This window comes from Drosophila mojavensis, unplaced genomic scaffold, assembly GCF_018153725.1.
Source record: "Drosophila mojavensis isolate 15081-1352.22 unplaced genomic scaffold, ASM1815372v1 contig_80, whole genome shotgun sequence".
In the NCBI taxonomy this organism is placed as follows: Eukaryota; Metazoa; Arthropoda; class Insecta; order Diptera; family Drosophilidae; genus Drosophila; species Drosophila mojavensis.
In genome coordinates, this window is record NW_025318906.1 from 1,463,077 (window position 1) to 1,488,847 (window position 25,771).

At 37.4% G+C, this 25,771-nt stretch overlaps 1 protein-coding gene across 2 annotated transcripts in view; it reads right to left on the reverse strand.

Moving 5' to 3' along the window:
- Nucleotides 1-576: 576 nt before the first annotated feature.
- LOC6578367 (zwei Ig domain protein zig-8) overlaps nucleotides 577-25,771 on the reverse strand; it is an 86,951-nt gene continuing 61,756 nt past the window's right edge. The window contains exons 3-8 of one of the 2 annotated variants that reach the window (XM_002004244.4): nucleotides 20,566-20,643; nucleotides 20,361-20,493; nucleotides 6,785-6,904; nucleotides 6,526-6,622; nucleotides 4,939-5,036; nucleotides 577-3,041 (exon numbers count right to left, since the gene is read on the reverse strand). In XM_002004244.4, the coding sequence (XP_002004280.3) occupies nucleotides 2,710-3,041; nucleotides 4,939-5,036; nucleotides 6,526-6,622; nucleotides 6,785-6,904; nucleotides 20,361-20,493; nucleotides 20,566-20,643 (858 nt within the window). In that variant the 3' untranslated portion in view covers nucleotides 577-2,709. Of the gene's footprint in view, nucleotides 3,042-4,938; nucleotides 5,037-6,525; nucleotides 6,623-6,784; nucleotides 6,908-20,360; nucleotides 20,494-20,565; nucleotides 20,644-25,771 lie in introns of both variants that reach the window. The other variant, XM_032729969.2, reaches the window with a different exon arrangement.

Genomic DNA, 25,771 nt, shown 5'->3' on the forward strand with positions numbered 1-25,771 from the left:
GAAAAAAGAAAATATTTCTTCTAATGGTCTGCCAGAGTTTTCAGAATGGCAAAAGTTTTGCAGCTGCCTCTCTCCTCATCTGCATCTACAGCTGCAGCTTGGGGTACTTTTTTTTTCATACTCAAATTACCTTTTTTGTCTGAACTTGTGAGCGAGCATTGCGCAGTCGTCAGCAGCCAACTGCAAAGTTTTTATTTTCTCTACTTTTTTATAGCTTAATCTAAATTCACACATTTACACACTCACACACACACACACACACGCAGTTATGTAGTTTTGTATTTGTTTATGAAATTTATCTAAACTTTTTTTCTTCTATTTGTTGCTGTTGTTGCTGCTTTGCATTTATCTGTTGCATTTTCTATTTGCATTTTGCATCTGTTTTTTTCTCATTTCGTTTCACTCTTTTTTTTTGTTTTATTCAAAAGGTGTTTTATCATAATTGTTATTGATTTCTGTTGTATTGTTATTTATTTAAATTTATATGTATTATGTCTGTATATATATATATTTATTTATTTATATGTGTGTCTGCTGCGTGTGGTGTACAAATTAAACAGTTTACAAACATTTAAATTGCATTTTGCATTTAGGTTTTATTTTATTTAAGAGTTAATTAAAACTACAGTCGCTACTAATGAATTTATTTACAGTGCGTTTTTTTTTTTTTTCATTTGTTTTTTTTTTTTTTTTTTTGTGTTTTGCTTTTTGCATTTCGATTTCCGTTTAAGCACATTATTAATTTGCATTTGTCATATGCTCTTATGTCAGCCAATACTAATTAGTTAGCACGTATATTTAAATTTATATATACTTTTATATATATATTCGCATATATATTGTTTAATTATCTTTTATTTTTTAATTTGTGTGTATTTGTCTGTACATGCTTATCAAACTTTATTAGCTTAAACAATTTGTGACATTTTATACCCTGAAAACTATTGAAAGTGGGAGTTGAAGTGGTTTCATGATTAGCTTTCCGTAGCAGGCTGAAGAATACACCATAAAGTATAATCGTTGGTAGAGCAAGAATTTGGATAAAAGGTTTTATAGCCGCATATAGGCATAGGTCAAATTCATTCCTTACAAAAAGTAGCTCAGATTCCCATACAATTTATTACATGTATTGAAAAACTTAGTAAAGGAATTTGCCTTTCTGCTCCCGGAAAAGTTAGAAAGTTGACTAGAGGATCTTTCATAAGATGTTCAATCCAAGATTCATTCTCATTTTTTGCTCTGTTGTTGTCATACTTTTGATATACATATGTCTAAAAGTTTTGTTGGTTATAGAATCATTAGATCATCAGAACAAACAATTTTTTCTGCGTGCAAGGTAAAGTTCTGCTCAGGGTTCAGGGTTACTCTCAGCTATATATATATATCTCTCTCTCTCTACTCCTTTAATTGTTCCTCATATGAAATTTCCTTGCAAAATACATCCTTAAATATAGAAACTGAAACATCTCAAATTTATTTAAACAACTTCTTTTACAAATTCTTCTATACAAGGGCATCTAAATTTCGGACTACCGAACATTTCTTTCTGCTCCCAATTTCTCCATATGAAATTACAAAACAAAACAGTTAATATATATTTATAGCTCTATATATATCTAAATGGCATTTATTTACAGCAAATATTCAAGTATTATGCTTAATACTTACAATAGAGTACACAGTGAGCTACAGTAGTATGCATACGGTGAGAGGGCTAGAAAAACGACTTAGAGAGGTTGAAAGCTGCACAATTTTGATTTGATTTAAGTTGATTCGAGTGACATGCTGAGTGGATTGGAGAGCACAGTTTGTATTGTAGTTGTGTATAGAGCATATGCATAGCCTAGTTAGTCTTATTTCATAATGACAAGATTTCTGTTTTCACTTTAACGTGTTGCTATTGAGGTGAGTGTGGGTGTGTGAGAGTGAAGCAAATGCAGCAGAAGATCACAAAAATATATATAGAATTTGTCTGCCTGATGGAATTGTGAATGACAGTTGCTTGAATAAGTTGTGAACTACAAATCTTTAGCCAGAATCAGCTTGAATAAGTTGTGAATTAGGAAGCTAAAAGCACAAAGCAGATGATGCAATATATATTGATTGCTTCATTTATGGATTGATAAACTGGCAAGTTATAAAGAATGTTTGAACTAGTTGGGAATTAGAAGGCCTTTATGCAAAGCGCAATTTGCATTAGTTTTAAACTAAAAAATTTAAGGAGGAATCAGCTTTTACAACCTATAATTTAGCATGCTAAATGTGAACTTGAATACAAAGATATAAAAAGCTTAGCTGCAAAACTCTTCACTTTTGCTATTCTTGTGATCAACTGCGCATTTGCTTAACTACATTTCGCTTAAATCATAATTAAATATTATTTCTGTATATATTTATATCATATTATATATATGCATGAAGCACTGCTTATTTGACTTTTCATATACAGATCATTTCATATATATTTTTATTATGCCTTCTGCTTGGCTTAACTTACCCAAAAATCGAGAGCTTAGAGCTAAAGATGTTTTCATTTTCTTATTGGTTTTGTTTTGTTTGTTTTTTATTCACTAAGTGCATTTTATCTTAGATACGAATTCAATGCTTGCTTTAATTTAACTAAATGTCATTATTAACTCAATTAACATGATCATCATCATCCACATCATCACCTGGAACTCAGTGGGCCAGAAGCGAACTGTCATTCCTTCATCTCAGTCCACTCTGCTGGGAGCTGCTGCTGGTGCTGCGGCGGCGGGGGCGGGCTTTCAATGTGGCTGTGGCTGTTACGGCTGTTACGGCTGCAGCAGCAACTGTTGCTGCTGTTGTAGCTGTTGTTGCTGTTGTTGTTGCTGTCGCTGCCTGTGACAATTCTTTGGTTGGCAGCAAGAAAAGCGCAGCCATTGTCTCAGCAGGCGCTGCGCACACATACCAATGCTGCAGGCAGCAGGAGAAAATGCTGAGCAGCATGCAACAAATGCCGCAGTAGAAACTGTTGCTGTTGCTGCTTGAATTGTGCTGCATGGCCGCCGGGTGTTCGCCTGCAAGTAGAAATGGAAAAGCAAATAGAGGAAGCGTAAGAAAAACTGTGCAAATTAGTTAAGAAAACAGTTGTAAATATACCCTGGAGCGCATTCAGTGTGAGTAAGCTGGGGTATATAGGTTTTAGTAAGGTACATTTAACAGGCAGTCAAAGGCGTGAGCCCATAAAATATATTTATTAAAAATTTCTTTACTTAAAAATTTTAGAATAAACTTTTACTCATTTCTTCTCTTCTTTGTTTTAGTCTTCTAGTTTGAAATTGTCTTAAAAGCAAGAATACTTATTTCTCAGTCACACAACATAAACCTTAAGGTATCAGCCGAGTCGTGCATATCCAACTAGAGCAACATCTTCTGCTTGTGCTTGTGCTTTTTCAATTCATTAGCTAATTGTTAAAGCAGTCAAAAGTAAGTCAAGCGCATGCGTAAAAGGATGCCATTTAGCTAAGGTGCAGCTGCTTTTGTTGCTCTTGTTGTTGTTGCTGTTCTTAACTGTAGTTGTTGCTGTTAGCTGCTGCTTCCGATTGCCTTTGTTTGGATGCCAGGTTCAATCGCCTGTAGCGAAATCTGTGCTTCAGACTCATCTTGCACATCAACATCATCAGCATCATCAGCAGCAGCATCAACATCAACAAAAGTTGCACCTGAAAATCTGGGCCAGATAATATCGAAGCTTTCCTTTGCATGTGCGCATTTCCTGTTTGCCAAACAAGGCAAACACTAAAGCAACTACAGCACACAACAGCAGCAACAACAACAGCAACTTTTTATATACAGCACTTGAGCACACAAGAGCTGCATCTGAAGTTTTTGTTGTGGCTGCCTTTTCATAGGGTAGCCCGACTTGATTATTGGCTTTTCTAGCTAGCAAGCAAATAATTTCCACACTTCTTTTCAGGCTAAGCTAACGCATATACAACGCAAAGCTGTCAAGAGTTGTGTGCTCTAACGACAGCTTGAATACCCTATAAAAGCTGAATTGTTAAATGCGAAAAGTTGGAATGTGAATTTGAGATAATCTCAAGTGACTAAATCTAAATAATATGTTTTCTTTGGAAAGCGAAGAACTATTGAAGTATTGTTGTATAGGTATTAATTCTGATGTATAGTATATAGTATAGTATAGTAAATTGTCGAGTACAAAGAAAGATACATAGATAGGAAAACGGACGGACGTAACAACAAATTTGAACATTAAACATAATTTTGAGTTTTAGTATGATTGCTCCATACAAATTTTATTGGAAACATTTGCATTGGCTGCCTGGTACCCTACGATTAGCTGGATTATATATGAGATAGTAAACTCTTGGAATATTCAAAAAATAAACCAAGAGTTTAATTGAGAGCAAAGTATCAAAAATATCTACTGATAAATATTTGACTCGTATTACTTAGAATTAGAAAAAACTTTAGAAAAACTTCTGCAATGTAATGGATTTTGTATATTAAAATACTTAATAATCTAATCTAGCGTCAATGAATCCAACTTAATATAAAGTATATACTGCGTTTGATCTGATTGAGTGCTTATTCCTTTTGAAGTTTTTTTTTCAAGCAGTGCAACAAAAAAGTTGCATTTACTTAGCAAAGAGTGACGAAAAAGCACACAGTTTTTATTGCTTGCCATGCAGAGTATGGAAAGACAAACACTGAACGGTGTATGCTAGCCTCCAGCTACGCCCACACACACGCACACACACACACATGTAGAGAGAGTGCACTTGGCATTCAGTGCAGTTGAAATGCTCAAATTGCAATGCGCGCTGCTAACAGGCAACTTCCTGTCATAAACATGCAAAACTGTCAGGCACACACAGCCAACACGCACACACACACACACTCACTCACAGACAGTACACATATACAAACAAATACACACACATATATACTCACCAATAATTACGTGCACATAGACGCTGGAGGTTTTTGCGACGGTTGGCACACAGGTGTAGTTGCCGGTGTCGCCGGGCATGGCTCGCTTGATTTTTAATCTGAGAAGCGCCGAGGGAGGCGCAAAGGGAAGAGAAGAGAAGTAGAGTAAAGTTAGTTGAAAGTGAATGGCAATGCCTGCAAATGAATAACATAGTCGGCAATGAGTCGGGAGTTTTTGGACTAGGGCGCGTGCTAGGGCTGAGCCAGGGGGCCGGGACCAGGGCCTGGAGAGCACGTCTGTGGGCGCACACTAACATCAAATAAAAGCCAAGCGTTATGTGGCAGCTACATTAAAAAGTTTTTGCTACTTTATGCTGAAGTCACAGTTCGGGATTGGGAGGGGGGGCCGAACTCCTGCTCGGTTGGCGGCATCTGCATTTTACGGTTGCCCGTGCCGTTCGTTAACGGCATAAATGCACAATGAGCACATGCAGCCACGAGGCATACTTACTATAACTCTCTGACTCTAACTGTGACAGTAACTGTAACTGCAACTGCAACTGCAACTGCAGCTGCAACTGTGACTGGATGACAGCAAAAACTAAGGCAAATTAAAAATCACACACGGCTAACTGCGAACAATTGTGAATTGTGATGCTGTCATTTAAATGCGTCTATGTGGAGACTATGTAATACCCTGTTTTGTTTGGACATAAACAAGCCATTAACTAATTGCCATTCTAACTAGTTACTTAATGTATTGGAAGAGGTTGTTGACACTAAACGAGGAGAAAATTTGAGTAGATGTAGGAAATAATAAGAGGGAGCTGTTGTATGAGATAAAAAATTACCAAAAAAATTAATATAGTGAAAAATATTATATAAATAATAATTATATTTAATAAGTGTAGTAAATATGATGCAAATGGATGAGAATAATAATATAAATAATGAGAGAGATAATCACAATGAGATATATGATTACATTGAGAGTGATAGTAGCCATAAAAGTAACAGGAAATGCTAATGTTAATGTAATGTTAATCTTAATGTAATGTAATGTTGATAAGGAGAGAGATAATCACAATGAGATATATAATTGGATTAAGAGTGATAATAACCATAAAAATATTAGAAAATGTTAATGAAATGTTAATGTTAATTTAATGTTAATCTTAATGTAATGTAATGTTCATTATGAAAATTAAGAATTGTTAAGCAAAATCATAGCAATAATTTACAATTTATCAATAATAAATACGACCTATCTCTTTTAAATAATTTCATTCATAATTAATTTCCATGATTACTTAATATTGCGCTATTTGAATGGAACATTTATTTCTGAGATATTCCATGAATCTTTTTTTGACACCCAGTTTGCTTTCTATTTGCCCTGCTCAGCTCGGCTCAGGAATGTCTCGCATTGCTTTAACTGTTCGAGCACCGGGCTCGTCCCACCCGACCCCGAAAGACACTCGACTACCCTCAGCACTCTACATTGTGTGGGGCTTCTTCAGCTTAATTAAGTGTGAGGCATTCGAATGCAAATAGCTGAAATAGATGTTTGCTTGGGCATTATTTGAAGATGCCCTCAGTCACACATACCTGGAAGTCAAGCCATCCGACCAATCATCCTCGACGAGTATGCGTGCCATGGAGCTGTCGATATCGTTCTCGTGCTTGCCATCGAGCATTTCGCTGCCTGTAAGAGGACAGGAGGAGAGCAGAGGCGGATGAAGATAGAAGATATAAGATATAAGAATAAAGCACATGGAATGTGAATGTCAGATGCAAATTGAATTGTTTAAATTGCGTGAGGCAAACAGAGGGGGGTGAAGGACTGAAAGTTATTACGCATACGCACCTTTGTACCAGAATATGTTGCCCAGCTCGTGTGGTCCCTGCATTATTTTGCAGGTTAAATTAATGTCGCTGCCCGTTTTTACCATCAGATCGCTGGGTCCGTAGATTTCCGCTTTGAGCTCTGCTTAACAATGCCAAAGAGTGTGAAAAACAGTCGAGGAGAGAGAGAGAGAGAGAGAGAGAGAGGGAACAAAAAGTCACTTAAGTTGCCAGGAAACATACATACATAGAAATATATACGAACAAAGCGCTGTTTTTGTAATGATAATAATAATAATAATAATAATGTTAATGATAATGCCCCGACTGACTGACTGACTGCCTGCGCGACTGTTCAACTGCTCGCCTGGCTGCCTGGCTGCCTGGCTGCTTGCTACTTTATTACACAGACGCGTGTCTCTATTATGCTGGCGATAAGCTTTTGTTATGCCATATAAAAGCCAACCACACTCTCATAGATACACACAATGCGCGCACTCATACGCCCCGTGGTACCTGCAGAAACATTGCGCCTGGTCTCTTGGCTCCCCTCGGAATTGTCTAACAAAAAATATAAGAATCAAAGTGTCAACTGTGAAGTGCCTTTTGTTGTTTATAGCCACGCAACTGTCGAAGTCTCTCAATCGGACGGAAGAGAGAGAGAGAGAGAGAGAGAGAGAGAGAGAGAGAGAGAGAGAGAGAGAGAGAGAATAAAAAAACAAACTGCAATGGCTGGTAAAACTGCCGAATGAAAAATTGAAGATTGAAAATTGGAAAATTGAAAAATTGCTGCGGACAGTGAGCCAAATGCGATTTTTGCCGCTTATGAGCGAAGCGTCAGCGCTGCTGCAGAGATGTTTGACAGTTGACGTAATGGAATATGTCCCGAGTGCCGCTGCTTGCATCAATTCTTTACTTCTGCGTTCGCTTCGGTTTTTTATTATTTTGCTACCTCATTGCCACTAATGCAAACGCTTAGCGTTGCATGCAGCGGAAAGTGGCACACACATGTGTGCGTGTGTGTGTGTGTGTGTGTGTGTGCCTAGTCGCTATGCTTCGTCATGCTAACAGCAGCAGCAGCAGTAACTACATCTGTTTGTATGCTCCACTTTCAACAACAGCAGTCAAACACACACTAGCACACACATGCACACACACACACACACACACTCTCTCGCATACTCTTGTTATTTTACAGCTTGGGTTTTTGCGCCTTGCATCTAAAGAACCGCAAAGCCTGGCGTAAATAAATTGCTGCCAACGTCGGCAACTGCAACTGCTGCAGCAACAGCAACTGTAACGGTTTTGTACACACTGATACTTTCTCTTCCCTGTTTGTACCCTGTATAAAGGCCAAATGGCTGAGCAGGCTAGACTGGCAATGTGTGTTACAAACTGAAGACAGCTGAGAAATGAACATCTGCAGTCAACTCAAGTTGTTTGTCTCTCTAGAGTCTTTGACTTGTTGATCTATGTGTATCGGTTATTTATCTATTTAGGCTATCGATAAGTTCTTGCTTTTCTCTTAATACTCATTTCAAAGAGAGAGTAATCTGTAATAGAGAGTCAAATAAATGAGCATCTGCTGGGAAGTCCATCGAGTGCTGTTTGACTGTCTGAAGTGTAGATAACATTCTGATGATCTCTTTGCTGTGTATGTTTATAAATTGAACTTATCGATGACTTGTTCTTCTTCATTTTATACTAAACTCTATACAATAAGTATATTTTTATACTAATGCAGAAAACTCTTTTGTCAGCAAAAAGCTGAAGCATGTTTGACTTTAGAGTTTTCTTTTTGATAATCTTGATATCTATCTAACTTGATATCTATCTTCTTGACAATATGCTAATAATATCTGCCTTAAAATGTATTAGAAGGCTATCTCCAGTCAAATATTACTATTCTCTTTAATTATTATGCCTATTGTGCTTCTCTTTTCTCTTCTTCATTTAATATACCGAAAGTTCTTCCTATTTCCTCTCCCATAAAAACAACTATATCATAACAGGGTATCTGCTCGTCTTGCATGCCACAATTTGACACATCTTTGCGTTATGACTTCCATCTCTCTTCATCCCCATCCTCATTCCCATCCATCGCTTTGCTGCCATTCAATCGAGCAGGAACGAAAAACCATTTGCCAAAAGTGTAACGCAAAAAGTGTTGCATACTTTTGGGCCGTTGATTTGCATGGGCTTAATATGCACTATGTCGAGTGTGTAGTCGAGTGTGTGTGCAAGTGTGTGTGCGACTGTGTGTGTGCATTCATAAATTGCCCAACGAGGGCTGCCATAAACCTTGCGCCTATGTCTATATCTGAAATTCGATAAGGAAACTTTTTAACGTACTTTTCGAAACAAACTCATTTGCCGAATAAAAGAACTTGGCGCACAATTTTATGGGTCGTTATATACACACACACATCTATATATGTATATATATATCTCTGCTTGTAACTGATAAAACCATAAGTAAAAGTCTAAACAATTGGCTTAAGTTAAGTAAAAGCACACGTGCTGTTGGTTTTCCCATCTTAACTTGGCGTTTCTTTCGCTTTCTTTTCTTTTTTTTTTTTTTTTTTTTTTGATGTGTGCACATACGTAAAATTGTAAAAAGACGGCGTATAATGCTTTAAGGTCGGCTTTGCAGTTTAAGCGATTTGGCGCTGGGTGTTGGGGCATGTTAATCTAAATTAAATGCCAAGCTCCATAATAATAGAGTGCCGCTGCCGAAAGTGGAAAGAGTGGTGAGAGAAAAAGAAAAGAATGAAGGAAAGAGAAGCAGAAAACAAACCCCAAATGGAATTCGAACATGCCGTGGGCGATTATCTCTGGCTGCTTTACGGTTAGACCCGCACAGGGTGCGACGGGTTGTCTTTGTTGTACGGGTGGCTGTTGTTGTTGTTGTTGTTGCGCACCTGGCAACAAGCATTGCGGCGGGCCGAGTGGCAAGTGTCTATGACTTTTGGCGCTGACTTGGCTACAATGCGGTGCGCGCAAACAAAGCAGCTAGCCAAAAATTATTGCCACATATACACAGGCCACGCCCCCACCTGCCCAAACAGCCAGGTGTGTGCACCACATGTGAGAGTGTGGCTGTGTGTGTGTGTGTGGTTCTGTGTATTTTAGCTGAGCTTGCTCTTTCTTTGGCCCACATGAAACTTGCATTGCCTGCTGTCAGCGCGCTGCTGGTTGAACTTTATATATACATAGTTTTATATCTATATATAAATCTTTATATGTGTGCATAATAGAACTTTCGTGTTGGCAAATTGGCTATTTAACAATAATTAGCTGAACCTGTTTGCGGCAATTGGCGTTGCTAGCCAGCCGCACTCACCTGCATTATGAATGCCGAGCGTTTAGGCCAGGCTAAAAGAGAGAAGTTGAAGGTAACGAAGTTGTGCCTAATTGACTACTTAATGCACGTTCATGAGCTTTCGATTTGTCACGCCCTAACAGCACTCACTCCCCCTTTTTCTGTCTCTTTCTCCAGAGAGCTAATGCAGCTCTTTAGCTGTGACAGCTAGTTTATATTCATATGAAGTAGATCACTTAGATATAGGGTAGAAGGTTCTTAGAGGTACTAATGAGAGTGTGACATATGCACCTGACGTCTATTGCTTTGAAAACTATACTTCAATAGGGCCAAGCTCGCATGCATAAACTTGTTTCTAATCAAGCTGACTACTTAGCTAGTTGGGTAAAGTATACTTGATATACCCCAAAAGTTTCAGACAGCAGCAGAATGACTTGCTCCGCCTACTGATGGACAGCAGGGCTAGCCACAAAACCAATATACCCTCAGGCAGACGTAAGCGCGTATAAAAAGTGGAAAACTTTGCTAGCTATTGGGCCAGCTGTTTGAAGTTTTCATTAGTTGACCCAGGCCCGAAAAGCTGGCCGACAGCCAAAGTGTAAAAATACCCCAAAAAAAAAAAAGGAAAGGCAGAAAGAATAGAAAGAGTAAGGTAAAGACAGCTGGCAACAACTGGTGTTAGCCAGGCAAACAGAGCACACACATACACACACACACACACACAGAGAGACGGCATATAGTTGGCTTGAAATGTGTGCAGCCGCAGTCAAACAAACAGACAGTCAGAGCAGCTTTCTGGCTGTGTGGGGACCCACAGAAGCGAAAAACAAATAACAGAAAAAAAAGAGGCTTTGCGAAAATGCATTTTCATTTTTCTTGATTTCGCGCATAAAATGCGCATAAGCCTAGGCCCATAAACATAAACATTTGGAGCAATGAACTTTGCGCATGGCATACTTTTTGGTGAGTGGCGGCAGCAGCTGTAGGGGCGTGGCGGGGTGGGTAGCGGGGCCTACCACAATGCAGCTTGTTATGCCCTATACAATTGACATTTCAAGGGGTATATCAAGTGAGCTATTTGATATGTGGGTCAGCGGGCAGAGTTTGCGAATGTCTTAGCTGACGAGCTAAGAAATGCTTCACATATATATATAAATCATGGCTGTATTAGTGCGAATGAAATACTATTTACTGTAAAATGAGCTGAGGTTGCACATATTGCTGTTAAGCTTTAGCCTCTCTTGCATGTATATCTATTACAGGGTATCTCATACTCTGTCCCTTCCGTCTTATATGTAAATTCCCTTAACCCAGCTCGGGGTCTGCTGCTGTTGTAAAAATTTATTGCGCCGCATATGTTGATGTATGTTTGCACACATGTACAACATATACGAGTATTTATTGCCTCGTTCTCGTTTCTCGCTGCGCTAAGTGACATACAATTTAACAGCGTATACAACTGTGTGTGTGTTTGTGTGTTTTGGTGATTTTTTTCGAGCTATTTTCCAGCTGGTTTTCGGCTATTTTAAATGCTGCTCCTAGCCAGCTTTAAAGTAAATGCTTATACATAGCTATTAATCTAACTCGAAACGCAAATTGCTTGGAATTAATTGTCAAATCAAATAAATAAATTCAATTTGTAAAAGTCAGCGTCACAAACACACACACCCACACACACCCACACACACACATACATGCACAATTGATTGAAATATTCTGTTGAATTTGGCTATGGCTGTCAAAACGTGGACTCCAACAATGGCAGCAAAATGAAATGCCAAAACATCATCATCATGGCCCCAGACACATTTCACTCTCACTCTCTCTCTCTCACACACCCACTCTCCCTCTCCCTCTCTCTCTCTGTCTGTCTGTCCACTCTTGGCAATTCCATTTCTCTGCTTATTATTATTGTTATTATTAATAATTCGTGGCACATTAATCATGAGCTGCTACAGTCGTATAATAATATTCTTGGCCATTTATCATGAATTCGCGCTATCACAAATATAATTCTCTAGTTTCCTATTTTCACCATAAAATAGTAAGTAGGAAAAACACATTTTATGAACATAATTTTCTTGACATTAGCCTAGGCTTATGCATCTTGGCCCTTAAGTTTACATAAATAAAGCGTAATGCAGTTTGTAATGCGCTTTTTGGTTAGGGTATATGAGAGAGAAGCGAGCAATTTTGAGAGATTATGTGACAAGCGAAAAGTTGCTCTGAGAGGAAAAATATGTATAGAGTTTAAGATTTTTACATATTAAATGTGGGCATAGTTAAGTGTCTCATACCTACTTCTAATATAACTTAACAAGAGAAATTATAAAATGTATTTATTTACAGTTTAGCGCACCGCTACCTAATTGGTAACTTAATCTAAATAGATATTTACAAAAAATTATTTACTTAAAAGCTATATTATTATTAATATTATATGCTATATTTTTGTCAATTCTGGAGGTGTTAGGTCAAGACCCGATCCAATAGGTCTTGAGGGTGGTGGCGTTTCAGTCTTCTCCTTATATTTCTACGGCGGTTAATATAACTTAAACTTAGTTTAAAAAATAAAAGATATATCTTCGTTGCTTACTGTTTTCCTAGAGTCATAACAACTGCTAAGTATGAGCTATTGCTTATACTATGACTAATCACAATATGTATAAATTATATGTTTAGGAAATTCAGCGCTAGATTTCCCTACAGAGATGGTCTACAGGATGTAGTAAATTTATTCTACACACGTAGATAATGCTGTCTGCAAGACTGACAGCCAAGTAATGTAGAAGACTTTCCAGTCTGGTAAAGTGGCTATTGCTATGTATTGAATGCCTTCGAGAATAATGAATCAATAGAAATTGATTAAAAGTATACTTTCCTTAACTATAAATGCATGATGGAATGAAATAAGCTAATAATATTTAGTTAATGGCCTTAGCTTATAAACAGGTCTAAGTCTATTAGAGATAAACCTGATTTATCTTACCTTAATTCCTGCTAGAAACATAAAATTAGGGCAATCTTAAACTATAAATATTTGTATTTATAAGTCTAGAGTGTTAAATCGTTTTCTAAATCTGTTTTTAAAGCATATTCGAGGACCATATATGGCTGTGATAGGAGGACCATATATGGCTGTGATAGATATAGAATACCTTTACTTCCTTTATTAGCTAAAAATATGAGAATAGACATGCAGAATATTCTATAGTAATATATTTTACTTTTCCAAGTGCCTGAATTATCAGTTATGATGAAATTGAAGAGCATCTCTTAGTCAGCGGTTGCCGGCGTGCGAGCGCTTTTACGTTCTGGACTACTTCAAGTGCCTCTGTGGCTCACTTTGTGTAATAAGTTAAATAAACGTGCAATTTGCCAAGGAATTTGGGTCAGCTGCTCGCGCTGGAGCCACCATACACACATATACATGTATAGCCACTCCCACCCATCTGCACACACACACACTGCCACACACAGCCACAGTAATAACAAGTTGCTGCGCTCAGCTTGCAAAGAGCCAAGCCAGTGCCAAAAACAATGGCCAAGTGGAAGCTGGCAGTAAGCTCTTAATATGCAAATAATTGCTAGCTTATTGTCTGGCCTTATGAGCCACACAAATCACAAGCAATTTTAAATTTGCGGTGCCTGGGCCAAAGAAATGCATTTCAGTCAACTGCAAATGGCACATGAAATGCTCTCAAATCCCTCACTAATTACATTTTATTAATAATCGCCTCTGGCGGCTAGATGTTTAATTACTTAAATAGTTGTGAATTCCATTTGAAGCCCCTTCAATCAACTCTGGTCGGGCGAAACTATTCACAAATAAATTCTAATTAAATTAGAGTTCTGCAATTCACAGAGGAAGCCACTTGAAGCAGCTTAGTTACACATAATGCGAAATAAATGAATTTTAGATTTAACCTGAAAATTATGTGAGGCAATTGCGCCCGATTTCATTTCTGGATGGACAATGAACAAAAGCTGAGCTTCACACATAACTGGAGCAATTAAAAACGTAAAACATTTGCTGAAAAAGCTGAGCTAAGCTAACTAATCTCTACAAAAAATAAATTATGATGGACAATCAAGAATAAGCACTCTGGAGAGATTGTTAGCATAGAACTTTAGGGCACTAAACAAGGCGAATGAATGTTCAGATTGCAGACAAGGGAATATTTTGGAAGCGATTGTCAAAGGGAGGACACGTAGAGAAATGAGGCATAGCAGGTATATTTAAGGTATATATGAGATATTCTTCATCAGGATAGGTAACGGAGCCTATTTAGCCCTGTTTGTTCATTCGTTTACATATAAATGCAACAATCTATTAAATTTGAATACAACCTACCTATGAACCTAGTTATGTACATTATTTTTCTAGCTAAATCCTATCATAGATACCACAGTTTATTATCAAATAGGAACAGCACAAAGCTTAAACTAAAGCTAAATATACTATTTCGAAATACCATACTTTCTATACATAATTAATTTTATTATGAACTCATTGAAATGGATATTCTGAAATAATATGCAACAGCCAGTAGAAGGCGTAGTAGAGTCTAAAATGTATATTTACTCTAGATTATGAATTTGTCTGCCTCTGTTCGTTTGTCTGATAGTTCCTTAGAAACCCCTAATACTTTAATACTTTATCTATTTCAAAACTTCAAACTTCAGTTCAACTAAGCTCCCCATTTATGGTGTTCCGTAATCGCTTGCGAATGTCATTGAAGGCTTGATTTACAGTAAAAGTTTTGTACATTCCATTTTTAGTATCAATTTGAAGTTGCTCCAATAAACTCAAGTTGAAATCTTGAAATACAAATCATACAGAGGACATCAAACTTTAGTTTCGGATTTCGCAATAAAATTTCGAGCTGAATGGCACTCAATTCAGCTGAAGTTCGAAAGAAAGAATTAACTTCAATTATGAGCAGATGCTTCATATTAGTAATTTCGTTCACTCCCCTTTCTTATTCGACAGAAGATACTATTCAGTTTGACCTGCTTTGCAGAGATGCCTTCAAAATAAAGAATATTGTGCAATAAAAGGCGCACAAATTGAATCTTTAACTCTGGCTGGCTGAAATTATTTGCGCTTGATTGCATGCAATTTGCTGGCTGCTAATGTCAACAGCAATGACAGCAGCAGCAGCAGCAGCAGCGAGGAAGGAGTATACTGTACAGTGAAGCTGCCACTTGAGTGTTGCTTTATGGTGCCTGAGTAGGAGCAATCTAGCATCAATCTAGCTGCTACCTTGCTCAAGTAGACATCTTCTTCTGATTCTGCTGCTGCTTCTGCTGCTGCTTATTTTTTGAAGGGCCGCGCATTTAAATTGCCAGCATTTTGCTTAAATTCCAACGGAACTGCTATCTCCCTCTTTGGATCTCTCACTCGCTCTCGCTCCCTCGGACTCTGCCTTCTCTTACCTTTGCTTAAGCAATTTATTTTTTCACACTCTTGCAGGAAGCGTAAAAGTGAGTATATTGGCTTTCGCAATTGTCTCTCTGGTTTTCTGTTTATCTGTGTGATTTAGTGAGTTGACAGAGAACTAAGAATACATTTTGTGGAGGTGGCAATTGAGAAGATCAATTTTTCTGGGCGGTGTTCATTGTGAGGAGAGAATTGAGGAGAGAGATATTTAAATTTTGTACACTGGAATATTAGATATGGAAATATTAGACTACACTAGGAGTGAGAGAAGAAGAAGAAATGTAGATGAATAGATATAAGGAAAAAAAATAGATGATGATATAATTGATAATATAATGATGATATGATATATTTTACATCATATAATTGATGTTCTTAGTCAAACTATATGTATGAAAACATCAGATGGTAGAATACTATTGCTCTTATCTAAGCATTGACTATATATAATACATACATGTATGTATATATCTAGAAGGCGTGTTAAATCGAGAGAACTCAATCCATCACAGAGCTATAATCAACAATCATTTTGAATTTACTTTACTTCTTATATGTGAAGCTCTATATGAAAGCCTATGACAATATATGGCATGGTCATTAGGGCGTGGCATGAAAAACCTAAATTTGGACACGGACTACCATGATTAATTCCTCTACAGATAGACCTGTACTTTATAGGATTTATTTAAAATATTTTCAAAATTCTAATTAATTTTATATTATCTCCATAGTCTGGATAACCGCAGAGCTAAAGCTTAAAGCTAGACTCTTAATGTATACACCACATTCATTTCCTCATTTCCTCCTCTTTGCACCCCTAAGCGAGCATGCTGCAGTCGATCAGAGCCCTTCTGACTCATTCTAACTCGCTTAAGATATTCAGTCTGTATTTTCTGCTCAGCGCTCAGTCACTCACTTCCTACTTTCCATTTTTTCTTCTTCTTCTTCTTCTGCTGCTGCTCCCGCTGCTGTGTATAGTTACGCTTGATTACTCGCGCGCTGGTAAACAAATTTTTTAGCGGCATCAACAACACCTTTTGCCTTTTTCTTTCGCCCTGCGAGGCTGGCTGGGGCTGGCTGTGTTTTGACGCACACACAAAGTACATAATTTCATTTACAATTTACAATTTGGCTTCTTTATCAGCAGGCAGCTCGGTAATTTGCCCTTAAATTCCAAATTAAAATCTACGAAGGCGACACGCTGTCGCCCCGCCCTTTCTCCTTTTCTTTTTTTAGGAAGTTGACTTTACTTCCTGCATAGTTTGACACCTTGTCGAGACTTGGCAATAAACTTGGTAATTTAAGCAATTGAAGCGCCTGCTTCTGCATTAAAGTATCTAATGTATTGCAGCAGAGCAGAGGCTGGGGCAGGGGCAGCGGAAGCGGCAGTGGCAGAGGCAGCGGGTTCGAGTATCTTGACTGATGTTTATGGCGCTGCGGCCAAGCTTTCTTTCACTTCTTTTTTCTTCCAACTGTAATAGAATTTTCACTAGAGATAGACAGAGCGTGTGCTGGTTGTGGCTGCGGGGAGGGGGCGGTGTATGAAAAACAAATTTATGGAATTTTTAGTGCGAAATTTTTATTTGCATAAGCGCATAATAAAAAGTACTGACGCTACATCAGATGCATGCAACGACAATGGAAGCCGGGCAGAAGTTCAGCCACAGTGGCAGAAAGTCGACAAAAATTAGAACACATAAACAGTTTAAATACTCTATGTTTTTTCACACTTCAACTAGCTAACTGTGGCAATGATTCAATTTGAAACTGAATGTAAACCTAGTTCAATCTGTCAAGACAACTAACATTTGAGTTTGTTAAGCTGGCTGCAGAAATTGCTGCTGCACAGTGGGACAAATCAGGAATCAAGATTGCTGTGGAAGGAAGGCCTATAACATTTCGCGAAATGATGGGAAACTAAAAATATATACCAATAAAAAAATTAAAAATAATAGCTAAATTATTTAGTATTTTTTTTTTTTTTTTATCATTATTAAAATTCTAATAAAATGTGAATAATTTCCTATATAAATATTTAAAATTTATAAATAAAATTTTTTATATTTATTTTAATTTCATTTTATTTATAATTATTATTATTATTATTATTTTTTTTTTTTGTTATTTATAATATACAAATAAATTAATATATAATATACAAAATAATTAATATTAATATATAATAAATTTGTTTATTTTTTAATATTTTTTTTTTTAAATATTCTTTCTCCAATATGTTTTTTATGCTCTCTTCATTGAAGTCTCCCTGCTCTCTGCCTCGTTTGGATATGCCTTGGGCATATCATTTGATCCACAGACAAATCGCTCTTGCACCACTGTGGCAGCATTTTGGTTTCCAGCTTTCCACGTGAGTGGCATGTCGAATATTTTATGTGCACGTTTTCTTTTTGGCCATTGAAATGAGTATGAACATGAGTTCTCCTAAGGCTTGCGTGGAGTTTGTTTTTTCCTTTTGGTTTTATATATCTGTGTTTATTCCCTTTTTGTTTGTGGAGGTTGCGGGAAATAGTGGGCGTGCACTAGTGGGGGCGCGGCTTATGCAGGACGTTTGGCAGTCATTTGCATTTCCGCAAATGTAATATTTATGACCATTGTGTTGAGATGTGTTTGTCTGACTTGACGGTTGCTATGTCAGTCTGTCAAGTTGTTGTCCTCTTCACCCACATATACATACGTGCTAGCTTGTCTTTCTCGACTGTGTGTGTGTGTGTTTTGCAGTGCACTAAAACATTCATAACATTCAAGCTGACCAAAGCATTTATGTTGAAACAAAGTCGTTTGGTCATGCGGCCAGGCTTAGATGAGTTTGCCAAAAACAACAACACACACACATGCTAGCATGCATGCATGCACATGTATACGCACACATACATACATACATGTATATAAGGCAACACATAGTTCAGAAATCAAATAATCTCATTGAACGCATTCTTCCGCACCAGAAAGTTTTAACAAAAATGCATTGCTAATGCGATATGCGATAAAAATGCACTGAACGCAAAAATTTATAAGCAGTTGCCCAACAAATTCGGCACGCTGCACGCCCTTAATGGCTCCAGCCTCTAAGTTATGGAGCATAGATAAAAACTTTTAATGTGTATTAGTAAGCAGTTCTTCTGCTTCCCACCTGGCGATACGAGCGAACATTTTTCAATTAGTTTCAAAAAATTGCTGACTATAGCTGAAGGTAACACAGATCATGGTGTGGGAGTGTGTGTGTGAGTGCTTGTGTATGTGTGTATAGCTAGCGCCTTTTCAGGCGTTAAGTTAAACTAATTAGAGGCCTTCGGATGCCAAGGCAAAACAAAAGCAAACTCATGCGTGCACAGCCGGCATCTAAATTTTAACTTCGTTTACAGCTACAATCTTTTGGGCCAACAATTGAGCATGATGGACCAAGAGTAGGTCGGTAACGCGAGCTTAAGTCTAATGGGTCTAGGTCTGTGTATGAGAAAATTGGAAATAAGCATATATAAAGGGTCCCAAAAGGAATTATCAAATTAGACAGAAACTAGACAGAAACATAAGACTAAAGCGTAGCTTAACTGCTGACTTAACTTTCTTCTACGCATGATATTCTGTGCAGTTCTGTTAAAAAATTACAGGGTATACGCCGTGCTAGAGGCACCCAGCAAGGCAATTTGCGCATAATCGAATTTGCTATTTTATAATCATACAAGGCACTTCGGCTGACTGCCTGGCACAGTGAGCTACAGCACATAATTTCACACAGGCACAGGCACAGGCACCCATCCTCTCTCTCACACACACACATATATATAGGCTGCCACACACATGTGTAAATAACATGCATATTGTATGACTTCCTTAAGCTCATGAAAACTGCATGCAGCTGGCAAACATGAGACTTAGGCAGCCGACGCAGAAACTCAGAAAGTCTTGTCATACACACACACACACACACACTCGGACACACACATACACTAATATCACACCCATACAGTGTCTCATAAAAGTAAGCACTTCAGTGGTTTTGTGACCAATTTTTGCAACAGCCTTCCAAAATGTAAAGTGTAAAATGTGAAATGTAAAATGTGAGCTAGGCACAGCAAATGCTGTTAGCTGAAGTGAATTTGGCTATTTGAATGTGGTTGACCTTTCGACCCAGAGAGTTATGATAATTGCCAAGGCAAAAGGGTTCAGCTCTACATATATGTATGTATGTATCCATGCTCTATGCATTGGCTATTAGCAGCCAGCTACAGCGCATTTACAGCATGTCGATATTTTTGCTCTCGGGCCTTGGGTCACAGTAAATTTCGCTCATTTGTGTAGCTCGCTCGTTCACATAATATTAGCCGGAAGGAAGGACAATTTTGGGACCGATCTGTGCGGCGAGTGGACAAATTTGTGGGCTTAGTAAAGGTATTCGAGCAGAAACTAAGTCTAAATTTCTAATGGGTGTTATAAATCCGGTAAATTAATTAACTATTGGCTTGTTTCAGAGAGCGGAATATAAGCGCGTGTGTGTATGAGACTATATTAATAATAATATATGTATTAGCTAGTAGATACGAGCATTAAATTTAATTTTCTTCCAACAGACTTTAAAATAAAATGCAGCTAATGAAAAATGTAAGCAGCTGAAAGACTCTCTGTTGTTTCTTTTAGATATTTCTTTTAACTATATACATGTATGTATATATTTGGACTCCTCTCTCACTTCCTTTCACTTCCCTTCTGAGTTCCCTTCAACTCTCTGCTGTCGCATAACTAGCTGTCCCCATGCTTAGCTAATAGCTATCAAATTTACTCAGTTCAAAGAAACCTTCTCATCGTACTCACCCACAACATTGAAGGTATAGGAGAGCGACATTTTGGGCTCGGTGTTGATTTGGCACTCGTAGACGCCCGAGTCGCGTGGCTGGGGATATTTGATTTGCAGCGTCCAATTGGCTGAGTTATCGGGCCGCAGAACCTACATACGAGATTAGATGAGCCAATTATGTAGACTTTGGCTCAAAGGGCTGGAAAATACGTCGCGACTCACCTGAAAGCGCTGATCGGAGGTGTAGGTTGTGCTGCCTGCCGTGAGTATATGCAGATCACGTTTGCGTATCCATGAGACCTGTAACAGAATCAAAAGCGGAAAAGTGAGAAACAGCGAATTTGAGAAGAAGCAGCAGGCAGAAGCTAGAGGGCAGGAGATAAAGACTTGTTGTTCACTTGGCGTCTGCCAAGTTTTAAAAATTACAAATTCCGCACTTAAAAGTTTCGCCCAAGTGCGTTTAACAGCGCTTTATGTGCGCACTCTTGTATCCAGTGCCACACTGCCACAGTTGCCACACTTGCCACACTTGCCACACTTTCCACACTCTCCACACAGCAACAAAGCGCAAAGTTTACTTTTTTGCTACTTTCTTTCGTATTTTTTGTATTTTTTCGTATTTTTTTCGGGTTGAGGGCGAAGCTGCTTTTGGCACTTCTTTTCGGGTTGGGCTGCCGCTGCTGTTGCCGTTGCTGTTGCTGCTGTTTGTTAATCTTTCGAATTTCTGTTTTGTTTCTGCCGCATTTAATCAACGGCAAACACCAGCAATGAGCCACCTAAGTGAAGTTGACTTTAAACGAAAGAAGATTTAATGCCCCTTGAAAACATATTCGATGCAAATTTGTTGTGCTTTTATGGCTTATATGCTATTGAAAGGAATCGGAACATAGCAGGGCTTTGTTTGGCTATTGAAAAAGCTTAAGCTGATGGGCTTATGCTTTCAATAATAAGACAATAAGCAACTACGGATATGTATTACTTAGAGAGCTTAAATGTCAATAGCTGTAGGGATGAGAAGTGTAATGAAACGAATGATATTAGATGACTATATGGATTTTATTATATATCTCATTATAGTCCGATGGAATGCAATTTCGAGATAATTTATCATGTAACCCTTCTATTCCAATTAAAATAAATGTTACCCTATATATGAGTTGGGATAGAGCAATTGGATGATAAGCCCATTAAAAGAACTTTAAGAGTTAAGTCCTTAACTGAACTAACTTATTCTAGACGTGCATAAAAATGGATAAACATCGAGCTATACAACTTTATAGATAGGAATGGTCAGACTCCACTCTTAAGCCCCGATCAACAATATTCACATATCCTCCCAATATACTGCTCCGACTGCTCTGCTCTCAACTGTGCTACACACAAAGCTATCTAATTAATATACCTCCGCCTCGTTGTATTACAGCAAGTCAGCCATTTGGTCAAACTAGTCCGCCATTACGTATACGCAATATTCATGTACATGTATATATGTGTGGGTGTGGGTGTGTGTGTGAAAAGGGTTGCGTATACGCAACGTTGACAGAAAAGAGGGAAATGGTGTTTTGCAGAATGAATAGTCGTCGCTCTCTTATCGATGCTCCAAGAAGCTACAATTTTATAGCCGAAGCTACATAAATTACTCAGACAATTGCAAAGTCTTTAAGCTGGCGACATTTTGCAGTCCGAATGTGTCTCGCAATTGTTTCAAAATGCCTTTTAACGGACAGATATAGAAGAAGGCATGGCTGGGCATAGCTGGGCATGGCTGGGCATGGGTGGGCATGGCACCATTGTTGTGCTGGCCTCTATTTGGCCAATTTTTATTAGAGCTCGAATTACATTTTCATTTGATTGCCTTGCTCGACCCTTTGCCGCTGCGGCGCCTGCCCTTCCGCCCCCCATCCCCACCTTTGGGGTAACCATTAGAACTGGTTTTGTGTTTCGCTGCTGAGATTTCTTCTCGGTTTGTCTGTGTGTGTGTGTGTGTGTCTTTTTTCTGTCTTTGTTATGCTCGACCTTTGTGCCCTTTTGGCACATTGTTTCCAATTTATTTAATGACCTTAGTTTTGTTTTGCTGTGCCATTGTCGTTGTCGTTGTTGCTGTTGTTGTTGTTGTCGAGATGCTCAATTTTAATTACGTCGGGCTAAAAGTTTCGCTATGCCAAGTAGAATATATATATATATATATATATATATATATATATATATATATATATATATATATATATATATTTATTTATGCTCCAAGCTGCGCGCTCAATTAAAGTTTTGAATATTTGCGACTGTCAACATAAATGTTAAATATATCTCTATAAATATATCTTATATATATGACTGTAAAACTTCTTTGGTTATTACTTAATAAATATGATGTCTTCGGCAAGTAAGTGCGAAAATGCCCGTTCGCAACTATCGGAATACGTGCGTAAAATAGCGCAAATAAACAATCCTTTTGGCCTGGTTTTTGTGCCTTCGTTTTGTGATCCTTGGGCCTTTGCGTTTCTAATAAATTCATTCGATTGACGCCAAAAGTCGAAAAGCAAAGCAAAGCAAGGCAGGGCAAAGCAAAGCGGCAAAGCCATCAACAAAAGCTGGGCAAATGGCAACGGTCACGTAATACGTAAAAATAAAATTCATTTGCTTGTAAAAGTTTTATGCGGCAATTTATATGCTTTCCATCATAGACTCGGCACCAACTGCGAATTGCTATTCTATTCTGCATTCCCGATGTTCAATGCATTGAGAATTTGCCATCTATATATGTATATATGTATGTACATATAGACAATATGAAGCTGATAAGGGACAAACGCCAACGAAAAGCTGTGCCAAAGCCCCGCAATGGACTTCAAACTAAACCTTTTACAATCGTTTACGGTGCGAGGTCTGGATATTTAATAGAGCTACAGAGGTAGATAAGAGATAGAGAGAGAAAAAGACAGAGAGAGAGAGAGAAAGTGAAAGGCATAGGCAGGGAAAACTACATTAAATCGACTGCTTATTGGCCAAGTTGAGCAATATCTATAAAAGGAAATAGAGCGGCTAAGGAATTAGGAACTATAAAAACGTGAAAAGCAGTGAAAGTAGTGCTGCATCAAGATAAAATTATATATATATATCGAGAAGAAGGTGAGCTTTATATAATTTATTAACTATGAAAATAATTAGATAAAAATATCAGGAAACTGAAGAAATATTGCTAAAAATTATTTATTAAAATAAAAATAAATAAGTAAAAATCAAATAATTGAAATATGTTAAATTAAAAAAAAATAAAAAAAAATAATAATAATAATAATAAAAAAAATAATTAAATCACAAAAATTAAAATACAAACAAATAAAAAAAATAAATATTATAAAATATTAACAGGAACTAAAAAATAAGTAAATATATAAATAAACAAATAAAAATTAAATAATTGAAATATTTCAAATTTAAAAGGCCTTTTAGTTCACAATTGTGCCTTGTTATTTATTAAAATTTATCTTTAGTAAAACTATAAAAAAAAAAATTAAAAAAATAAAAAAATAATATTCATAATCCATGTTTTTAGTCAAATAAAATTATAATTAAAATTAATAATTAATCATATAAGTAACACGAAAACAAATCAGCTTCAACCTATTTGCTGCATATGCCGTAGAGCATTTTAGTTTTTTCTTCTTCTTAGCTGAAAATGTAGAAGGCTCTGTACAAAATATATTGAAACAATAAAATATTATGCTTCATATGTATTAAACATGAATTCAAAAAGTAAAATTCTAAAGAAAATGGAATATTTAAGTACATATGTGTGTCTATGTAAATCTATAAATTCATATATAGAATTTAAAATTTATTTATAAAATATTGGCAATATTGAAATCTCTATCTCAATATTAGCTATCCACCAATTACACATTTCTTATATATTCTGCCACATATAAAAAAAATCAAGTTAGGTTCAATTGTTTTTTCTGATACTTTAAAATGCAACTAATTTCTAGTTGATATTAGCCTCTTTAAGCTGAGCCGCCTCCTGTAGTCACGTTCTGTTAACACGGAATACAAAATGTTGTAACCAAATCCGTAAATATTTAATTTCCGAGCAAAAGTGAAAAGTTTAACAAGTTTGCAGCAAAGCTTTTCAGCGACCAGCTCAACTAGGTATATATTTATGTGTATGTGTGTGTGTGTGTGTATGTGTATGTGTATATAGAGAGAGATATATGTATATTTGTTTGTTAGTTCAATTCGCCGTCGCCGAGGGACTTGCCACAGGTTGCTGAAGCTACCACTGAAACTAGATGCCGTGTTGCGTGGCGACTTGTCTTTTGGGAGTGGCAGCTGGGGGCAGCTGCGGAAGGACTGGGCAGCTACTGGTGAAAACTTTGTGCTTGGGGTATAATTTTCGTAATGTCTTTAGGTTTAAATAAATACCACAAGCATAGTTTTATATTATTTAACACTTTGTGTGCTAGAGCAAAACTTTTGCCTCGCCTCTGCTGCTGTTCTACTTTCATTCTTTCTTTCTTGCTTTCTTTTCTGTTCGCCCTCTCTCTCTCCCTCTCTCTCTGTGTCTCTGTCTGTTTTTTGTTTTTGTCATTGCCAAATGAAGGAATTCTCTGCTATAAGTGTGTCTATGTATGTGTGCTTGTGTGTGTGTGTGCGCGCAAACTTGGCGAAAATACATTAAAAACTTTGCTGACGCATTTTCTGCGTCTCTAACCAAAGGCGCAGACTTTAGACTTTGGACTTTTAGCCAGCACTCGGGATAACTTGAGTCTCTGCTACACAGTTGCAGTTGTTCAGCTAGTGTGTGTGTGTGTGTATGTGTGTGTGTTGGTGTATAGCTTTGTCCATACCGGAAATAGTGTGAAAATTTCATTAAAATAGTGCTAGCTTCTTCTTCTTCTTTTCTTTGGTTTTAGCCCATTTACAAATTGTCAGAGATAAAAAATAAAAAAATATGAACTAATGAACTTTAGTCTGCAACTAAATGAAATGCTCATCATCGAATCGCCTAAGTGCATTGCAATTGCTGCAATTCTTTATAGCAAGTTGCATAATAATCGTTCCTTATAAATTCTTTGCCAAACTGTTGAGTAGGTCAGCAGAGAACCAGCTAGACACAGTGTCAAATGGAACCATTGCCAGGGGGCCAGGCGGACGTTCGAAATCTCAGTCAAGGCTACACACAACGCAGACATGCAGACATCGGCACAGAGATTGCATAAAACCAATATACTCTTGTTTATTCAACGCATGCACACGCATAAAAAAGATCTCAACTTTTCACTTTCCACTTTCCGCTTTCCACTTTCCACTTTTTGACTTCATCTCGAATTGTTTTGTAAACAAAGTTGTTAACCAATTTTTGGGACAACGCGTCAGAAACAAGCGCCAAACGGCGATGGCATTAAAAAGGGTTCGCGGACCAAAAACT